The sequence below is a fragment of the Chenopodium album genome, chromosome 19 (assembly GCF_948465745.1).
Source record: "Chenopodium album chromosome 19, dcCheAlbu1.1, whole genome shotgun sequence".
Taxonomy (NCBI): domain Eukaryota; kingdom Viridiplantae; phylum Streptophyta; class Magnoliopsida; order Caryophyllales; family Amaranthaceae; genus Chenopodium; species Chenopodium album.
Window position 1 is genome coordinate 1,450,385 of NC_137852.1, and position 9,891 is coordinate 1,460,275.

Genomic DNA, 9,891 nt, shown 5'->3' on the forward strand with positions numbered 1-9,891 from the left:
ATATTTAAGATTACGCATAGTTCAAAGCCCAATCCATGGAAATTGCAAATTTCATATACTACCTAACAAGGTTTGAATTTTGAAATACTTGTCCACTTCAAATTGCATTTAACACAGAAGTTAGCTAACAATTGGCAACATTTTATTGATTGAACAACAATATAACAAATTAACAGTAAACTCATTAATTATGAAGTAATTAAAACTTGTAACAACATGAGGCGACTAATACATAAGACAAGATAAGATAATCAATACTTAAGGACCGGAATGATTTGAAGAGGCTTAGTCTTTTGTAAAGCAATCCCAAATTTCTCATCCATGTCCAAATCTTTTGGATCCGCACCTTCTTCAAGCTTCCAATTGAAAAATTGAAGTAAAGTCGCTAACATCAAAGTTAACATTCTAATTGCCAGATTCATTCCGGGGCATATCCTCCTTCCAGCTCCAAAAGGTATAAGCCCGAAATCTCTTCCTTTAACATCAATCTCAGATCCCATAAACCTCTCAGGTGAAAATACGTCGGGGTTCTCCCATGCTTGAGGATCTCTTCCAATAGCCCATAAATTAACAAGTATTTGTGCATCCTTTGGCACAACATAGCCATATAGTTCAACATCACTATTAGCTTTACGAGGCAAGAGAAATACAGTTGGCGGGTGTAGTCGCAACGTTTCTTTGATGATGGCTTGTAAGTAAGGTAGCTTTATAATGTCTGATTCTTGAATTTGTCTATCCTTGCCCAAGACTTGCTCAATTTCTTTTTGAGCTTTATCCATCATCTTAGGATTCCGAATCAACTCTGCCATTGCCCATTCAAATGTACTCGACGTAGTGTCAGTCCCAGCATCAAATATATCCTGTTATTCACAAATTATTATTAACCTAAGCAAATGAACCAAAACAAGTAGATGTTTGACAATAAATTAAATTTAATAGCTTTATAATTTGTTCTACCATATAAGAATACAATATAACAAAATCAATGAATTTTCTTTAATTACTGTAATCTTCTTTGTAGATATTTGTGGGGTCTAATCAATTGTACCCTTGACCTTTTGTAGAAAAATATGTGAGGTCTAACACTCTCTTAATCACAGACATCGCTTTTTTCTTTTAAGTTATTATATTGGTATTTGCCACTTTTAAAAGCTAGAATGTATTTGTGTGTATTAAATAATGTATACATTTTTTATCTTATAAAATAATGTTCTTATCAATCATTTAATTGTTCTTAACGAAATTTTCTTGTTTCATTGTGCATGCACCGGTTGCGCTCTAATTTCTCTTACTATTTTGCTTTTTTCATTCAAATGCATCAAAATCTTACTCTTATAATTGTATAAACATTCTCATACTACTTTTTCTCTTCTCTATACCTTCAATTTTCATTGTTAAAATTTAGCATGCAAACACGTACAAAAGTGGCTAATTTTTACTATATCCTACATATTTGTTGCAAAGAGTTACAAGTATACTTAATCTGATCTATTGTGACATATATATATTCGATTGCATGTATAAAAATAATTTAAAACATGTTGCACCATAATTATTGATGTACAAATAAAATTAACTTACGACTAGAAGATGGTTAATCTCGCCCATGCTAAGCTCCTTCTGTTTGTAGAGGTCGAGAAGAACGTCAAGCACATCATCAGTCTTTGTTGTTGTTCTTGAAGCTTCATCGCCAAGCCTTTGAGTGATTATACTTTGAAAAACAGCAATTAACTTGTCAAAACTAGATGCTAATCGCCGTCGAATTCCCAAAGGATCGACACATCCTAAGATTGGAAAATAATCAGCATAATTAGGCTTGCCAATGTCTTCCATAATATTCCATATAAGTTCTTTGAATTGTTGAGATGTGTGGGATTTATGGTGGGCTAATTCGACCGAAAAGAATAGTTTTGATAACAAATTGAGGGAAGTAGTAAATGCAGCCTTGCCAATATCAACGGCTTGCCCTTTTTGTGCACATTCTTGTACATATTGAAAAAGTTGTTGTACCTTGGCATGCCTAAGGCTTTGGCAAGTATCAAGTCTTTGAGGAGAAAGTAAATGAACTGCCGTGATCTTTCTAAAATTCCGCCACTTTGGGGAGACAGGCAACCACGACATGGTGAGTTTGTGATGGTCACCAGCAGTGACAAAATTAGGAACAGTACGGTTAGAAAGAGGGTAGTCTTTTTTTAAGAACATTTCTTTGGCTACTTCAGCCGATGATACAACAATAGTTGTGACACTGCCTAGACGTAGGGATATTAGAGGGCCGTGAATCTTGGCGAGGTTAGCAAATGATTGGTGAGGTTTGTTACCAACTTCAAGAATGTTGCCGATTATTGGAAGTGGTTTAGGACCCGGAGGAAGAAGTTTGGAAGTTTGGCTAGTAAATATTATTTTAATGAAATGAAAAGCAATGAACCAAATTGCAAGTATCATTGCTAGGCTTGCGTTATCCATGATTTGTGTTTCTTCCAAAAAAAGTATTACAAAAATATTGTATAGAAGTTTGTTAGTTTTTTGCTATTTTGTGCATACTTACGTAAATGTCTAGCATCTTCTATTTATAATGATTGTATTAGTACATCCGAGAAGAAATGAAATAATGAATCACATACTATGAAAAGTATAAAAAGAATTTCAGATTTTTAACAAGGTAATTTAGGTTGCCCCCAAAATTTTACATATTTCACTAGTGTTTGGCAAATCCAATTAATCGCCCTTGTTTGAAATATCATGGTTTTAGATAGTACTTTGAACATGAAACGCAACCCAATAATCTACTTGTCAATATTTCAAAAGATAAATATAGGTTAGAAATACTATATCAAGGACATGTAACTTAAATCAATTAAAGATTTTTCCACCCTAAATAAAGGCAGTAAACTCAATTATATTAAATATAGTATTAATAATGATTTATGTTGAAAAATAAACCTCTGAAGTATTACCACATGTAAGTGTCCCACATTAGTTGAAGAAGAGAGAATTAAACACTTTATAAGGATAAGGGGCTACTCCTCCTATCGCCATATGGTTTTGGGATGGAACCTCCTTTGGACTTGTTAAGTGGACTCTCTCTCTTGGTTTGCGGATGCGGCCAAACCCGCGTTTAACATGGTATAAGAGCCAGACCCACGATATGGGACCTTAAATGGCTAAAGTTCACTTGGCCAAGAGTTGGTCTATGTGAGAGGGGGGTGCAGAAGCACTCTAGCCCAAAAAAAAAAATCACATAAAATTAAACACTTTATAAGGTTAAGGGGTTACTCCTTTTATCGCCATATGGTCAGACCCGCGTTTAACAATTTAAGAAATGGCCTAGATACTCATAAATCTAAATTTTTTGTTTATGCATTACAGTATTTTTCTTACTTTTAGTCTGTAATATTTTTCCACCAGTGTCAAATTTCTTAAGTTGGAATTTAAAATTAGGAAAGTCATATGGTGGGTTCTATACATGTTCACGTGATTGTGATTTATAGTTCATTACGTATCTAATTTAGTATTGGTACTCCATAGATCATTAGATCTTATTACTCCATATAATTTATTTTTTTCTAATTTATTTTATCCAAACTTATTAACTCTTATCTGATTTTTTCCCTCCTAAATTCACAAACTTTTAAAAAAATCGGGTGTATAATAAATATATTGTACATCCATTGTAAAGTTTCTCTAAAATGGTCAAAAGTTACCCTTAAAATGAATAAAAGTTACCCTGATAAATAAAAGTTACATATGTTCTATTGAAATAAAATTACACATGATTTATAATCACATTACAGTGGTTGAAATTAAATAGCAAGTAATTATATTACCCTTATAAAACTTATCCCAGTGCCTATTTTTTATTAAAACCGCATAAACTTTAAAGTTACCCCAAAAGGGGTAAAAGTTACCCAATATTTGCTAAAAGTTACACAAACATTGTTCAATGTACATTAAAATTATTGTAAAGCGGTGTATACAAAAGTTTTACCCCTAAATAAAGTGAAGATAATGAAAAAATGACAATGACTTATAATTTAGAGACTTTATATACACCTTAAAACACTGGGTCGGTGTATAGACTTTGAAAACTAAAATTATTGTAAATCCCATTTTAATCTACAAAAATATGAGTACTTCCAATCTAAATCGAATCTACAAGCCAATTCTTTTAAGGAAAATTTGTCAGAAAAAACCTTTTAAATGGCTCATTTGCAAGAAAAAACCTTTTAAAGCATTCTTTGTTAAAAAAAACCACTATGATCACTTTTTTTGTTGAATGAAACCTGGGCGCTCTTTTCCGACATTGACCAAGACTTTCAGGCGTTGACTCCCTTATTTTCCTACTTGTTGCCCTTTGTTTTGTTAGTTGCACTCCCCCTTTTATTTCTTCTCCTAATTTTCACTCCAAACTGTTTCCTTTGTATTCTCTCTCTCCTCTCCTCTTCTCCATGAATGCTCTGCAACAATATCACATCAAATTGGGTTTCTCTCTCTCTCTCAGCTCGCCATTAATACTTGATCAATAAATTGAGGTAAGTGTAAAGTAATCACTTTTAAACTCGAAAATCGCCCTAAAAAATTGGGGTTTTACTGTGTTCAAGACAAGCAAACTTGCTCAATATTTTTACTGTTTTCAATGGGTAAAGGACAAACGAAGACGACGCTTGGACGCAAATCAACGTTGCCCAATTACAAACCCATGTATGTTCTTCATTTGCTCAATTTGCGTTTAAATTGTTAGGATTTATCGCCAAAAATTGACATAAATCAAACATAATTAACTTAATTGTTGTTGATTGTTTGATAATTTTGAATTGTGTTGGCTTAAATGATACATGCAAGCTTGTTTTGATTGCTCAAAATTTTTGATTGGAATTGTGAATTGTTGCCCTAGATTGTTGAATTTCTAGAATTTTGTTTTTGTTGGTGTGTTTGTCAGGTTTGGAGATTTGATGACTACAACTGTGAAACAAATTGATGATGAACCCTAATTTACCAATTAATTGATCTGATTTTGGGGAAAAGATGCTCTAATTTGGAATTCAGTGATTTGGAGAGGGTTTTCCTAGACTATATAGGTGGAAAATAAGGGAGCTAAAAAAATGAGGGATAATCAACCAACTGTAGGCTGCAAGTAGGAAAATAAGGGAGTCAACGCCTGAAAGTCTCGGTCAATGCCGAAAAAGAGGGCTCAGGTTTCATTCAACAAAAAAAGTGATCGTGGTGGTTTTTTTTAACAAAGAATGCTTTAAAAGGTTTTTTCTTGCAAAATGAGCCATTTAAAAGGTTTTTTCTGACAAATTTTCCTTCTTTTAATCTAAAATGTAGACATTTTCCCTAATAATCCATATATACCATATGTATTCTTTCCCTTAAAAAATAATATTCATTGAAAATCAATTTTAGTTAGTTAACTAATATAACTTTATGGACTATTTAAAAGATTACAATTAATGTGATGATGTAGACCCATGTAGTAATTTATTTTATTTTGTAAAGATATCTACTTTGATAAGTTGGGAAGTTTGAACAAAAAAAAGCTTTAATATTAAAGCTTTTTTTTTTTTTTCCGGGTAAAACAACTTTATTTAACTACTTTAAATGGAAGAAAAGTAATTAGAAGAGTGTACATTGAAAAAAAAGATTAAAAAGATTGAAGGAAAGAGAAATTGGAGAAGGCTTGTCATTTTTGTATTTGATGGAAAAGCAAAAATGAGGAACATAAAGGAACACGTGGCATCATAATATGCAACCATCCTTTAATAATCAGTAAAATCAATTAATAAATTTAAATTAAAAAAAAATACATGAAATCAGGGAATTATAAAAATAAGTTTAAATCAGTAAATATTAATTTTATAAATCATTAATAGTTTTTAATGTAAAATAATTACTTAACAAATCATTGTATTTTAGTAATGTGCACATGCGAATGGGGTATGAAACTAAAATCGAATCTTTAAAAATGGATACGCATTTGTGTGTCGTTGTTACTTGTTAGGGCAGAAGAGGGCATGTCCCAACCTGACATTTGGACCAAAAATATAATTACATCGTACAATAAACCCTAGCTAGAAAGGGATAGATTGATGAAAGATGAAACTATACGAAAGTTATGAAGTTATGAAACCCAATTGACAATTATACTGTTACTCTCTTTCTTTAACTTTTTTTTTTTTTAATTTATTTCATGAAAAATCTTTGGCATTGACTCTAATAAGACATTTATTTATTACCCAATGGGATACAAGGTCCAACATTTTATTTATGGACGAGCCTACATTGCCTCACTTTTTGGGCCCGCCAACTGATGAAGATGAAAGCTTGACCAATAAAAAGGAACGGTTAAATTATACAAGTATAAACAAACATAAATAATACTCGTATGTGTAAAAACAGTATGTAATATTTTTAAGGAAATATTCATAGCTTTTTTTTTTTTTTAAATTTTATTTTATTTTTATTGAGGACTCAAAATTCATAGCTTAGTTTAATATAAGCATTTGGTAGGAAATTCAGATTGGAAGAGCTCATAAAAGTAGGGAAAAAAAAAAAAAAAAGGAAGAAGAAGAAAAAAAAACAATGCAAAATGCTAAAAAAGTGAAAGAGAAAAAGGCATTTAACAATTCAAAAGAACGGATTTAAAGTGAAATACTCGCTGAAAGTTTAATCATTCTCTTGAAAGTTGTTAAAGCCTCAAGTATTCCACAAGGTGATGGACTATTTACATTACTGAACTGAGCTGAACTGAATTGAAATCATTGGAGCTAAACTGAACTGAGCTGAAATGAATATTTTATGAGAGAAGGAAATTAGGAGCTGAACTGAACTAAACTAACTGAATATTGGAGTTGAACTGAGCTGAAGTGAAATTAAGTTGAAGTGATAGGCCTCTGTACTCACATCGGAGAAATTCAGATAAAGTCATGTTATAAGTTAGGGAATAGAGATGATGATAGAGATCATACTGAAAAACAGAAAAATTCCTAGCTTAGATGAGAGTAAACCCGGACAAGTTTTGTCCAGGATTATTTGTACAATAACTAATTGATTTTAGTATGCAACATTCTTTGATTGTATGTGGATCCATCAAATAATCATCATCTGTATTAGGTTGCTTAAACTCTTTTCTAGCTTCTCTAAACTCATGAAATAAATTTAAAGGAATTTTATCCTTAAATATTAGCCTTTATTTAGAATTTAGTTTATGTATTTATTTTCTCTAAAATTAAACTAAATTTAAGATTTCTTTTAGCATTGAATATTAGTCGTTATTTAGAACACAAATTCAAAATAAATTTATATTTTTACCAACGAGAAAGACAAAATCAAAATAAATTAGTAAAAGCAAACATCATTTGTCCAAATTAAAGAGGCTTAAATAAAAGTAACTTGGTTTAGTTAACAAGATATCAACAAAAGATGGAGTTGCATTGCTGCCTCGTATCAGAGTTTAGAGCCCGTGATAAGTTGATAGTGATAATGATATATAATTTGTTTTTATTAGAGAAAACTCATGCTACCCAACTTATTTTGTTAGGAAACATTATTTTTGCGTTGTTGGAGCGATAGAAGCCCCCAAATTAATTGAACAAAAGATTTAGGGTTTTTTTTGAAAAAGTAATTAATTATTCAATAATTTGAAGTGAAATCTAATGAAAGTTAGGGTTAATCTGAAAAAAAAAGTAATTAATTATACGTTCAATAGAAATTTATACAACATTTGCAGTACAATACAATTAAACTTAGGGTTTTGTTCTAGTATATATCCAAGAAAAAATTTGTTAGGGTTTTGAAAGACCTTTTCTTCTAAGACTATCACATAAAGGAAATTTACATGTTGTTTCGTCAATTAAAAACAAGATATTATTTAGTTAATTTATTTATTGCATATAGTAGGTAAAACAATGCATATAATCTTAGAGGTCATGGGTTAAAATACTGTTGTTTGAGAAGATTATTTCTTATTTAATTATTATGAGTAGTTACTAGTTAGTCAATAAATCTACACATATCACAAATTAACGAGTCTTAGGCCCTATTCACCTCACCTAAAAATATAACGGAGTATCTAGTAAATATATTTAGTAAAAATAAGTTCAGTTTAGTAAAACTCAATAATTTCAAATAATTAATATAATAGAGAATCAAGAAAAGTAATTATTGCAGTTCTGTAAAATAATTAATTTCAGTTCTGCAAAAATGATTTCAAGTTAAGTAAAAATAATTTAAGTCCAGCAAAAATAATACTATCAACTTAGTGAAAATAGGTTAAGTTTAGTAAAAAAGAAAAGTGAAGTGAACAACACTTATCATACTCGTATTGTTTACTTATTAATGTCGGAGTGCTTCCAATAGGTTCATAAATCAAACGAAGTATAAATATCTAGATATTCATTACTTCATTCCATGAATTTAATATCATGATATTTGAGAATCTTTAATAATTTGAAAACAGACAATTAACATATACTGGATGTAACAAGATCATATATACTTGATACAATATAAGTAATATGACTAATATCTTATACAAGTATGTAGTATTAGACATTTAGAAGACGACGATCAATTATGGTGTATTTCAACATAACAGTAATCGCTGGAGGGGGGGTACCCATGCAGCAAGTGAACTTCAGTTTGCCACGTTTTTTAATTAAAAAAAAAATTGTTGCACTGTGAATTTTCCACCAACCATGTTAGACAATCACTTTAAAATGATTAATATTAATGACATGATTGACAAGTTTTGCTAAAATTAAACAAGATCAATATTACCAAAAGTAAAGACAAATACACAAGTTTACATCATCAAATCATCATCCAAGTTGTAACATAGAGACACGCATACTTTATAGCTATAGTGACTACATACACACCCTCTACTTCACACTTAACATGCCAATTTGACTCTTAACATGTTGCACATTCTCTTGCTCTTTACATGTCAATCAATAGTTCTTCTGTATAATTGGACCATAAGCAACTTGATACAATGGACCTAAACAATAAAGATTTACCGCCTTCGTTTCTAAATGAATAAATGACACGTTTGACTTTTTCACTATTCATGCATTAACTTTAACCATATCATCATTTTTTAGTAATGTATAAAAAATAAATTTTATCCTAAAATATATTATTAAATACTCCCTCCGTCCCCCATTGATAGTCACTTTTGGTAGAAAATCACAGGAATTAATAAACATAAATAAGAAGTAGCAAAAATATATTGAAAAAGTAAATTTACACTGGGCATGGACAAAAATAGAGAGGGAAAGTAATTAAAGTACATAGGAAAGCTAAATTTACATAGGAAAGTTAAATTTGCACAAATATTTTTGTAAATGGAGAGAGGATTTTTGATATATTTGCACAAATATTGTAGCAAATTGATGGGTGTTTTAATGCAAACTAGGTTAGCACCCGTACGATGCACGGGTTTATCAGTAATTTATCTTTGGATTTTTGTAAAAAAATTTTTGAGTTTAAAATGTTGATAAGTTCAATTTAATTGACCTCAATTGTGCTAACAATTCCTATAACGACTCCAACAACCTAATATCAAATCACCAAAGTAATAGGTACTTATTTAAAATTAATTACCTAGATAATAGCTACCATCTGTTTAAAATTATTTATCATTTTGTTTCAAAATAAAAAATTAAAAAATTACTCGTAGCATTTAAGCGGGAAATCTTTTCATGAAATAGCGCCATGTGTACAATTTTGAAAAAAGATGACATTAGCGGTTGCTACTTTAGTATTTGTTATAGATGGGTCATTCTTTTTGGGACAAAGTTTTGGCCAAATGGGTCATTCTTGAGGGAGTATATATATATATATATATATATATATATATATATATATATATATATATATATAATCATGTAC

General features: G+C 30.4%; 1 protein-coding gene across 1 annotated transcript; it reads right to left on the reverse strand.

The window, feature by feature from the left end:
- Positions 1-234: 234 nt before the first annotated feature.
- Positions 235-2,463, reverse strand: LOC145594935 (cytochrome P450 76AD1-like). Its single transcript, XM_081651285.1, has 2 exons — positions 1,582-2,463; positions 235-860 (listed from the first exon to the last, which is right to left on the reverse strand). Exons 1-2 carry the CDS (start codon positions 2,461-2,463, stop codon positions 252-254), a joined length of 1,491 nt encoding a protein of 496 aa, XP_081507411.1. The 3' UTR covers positions 235-251.
- Positions 2,464-9,891: the final 7,428 nt, after the last annotated feature.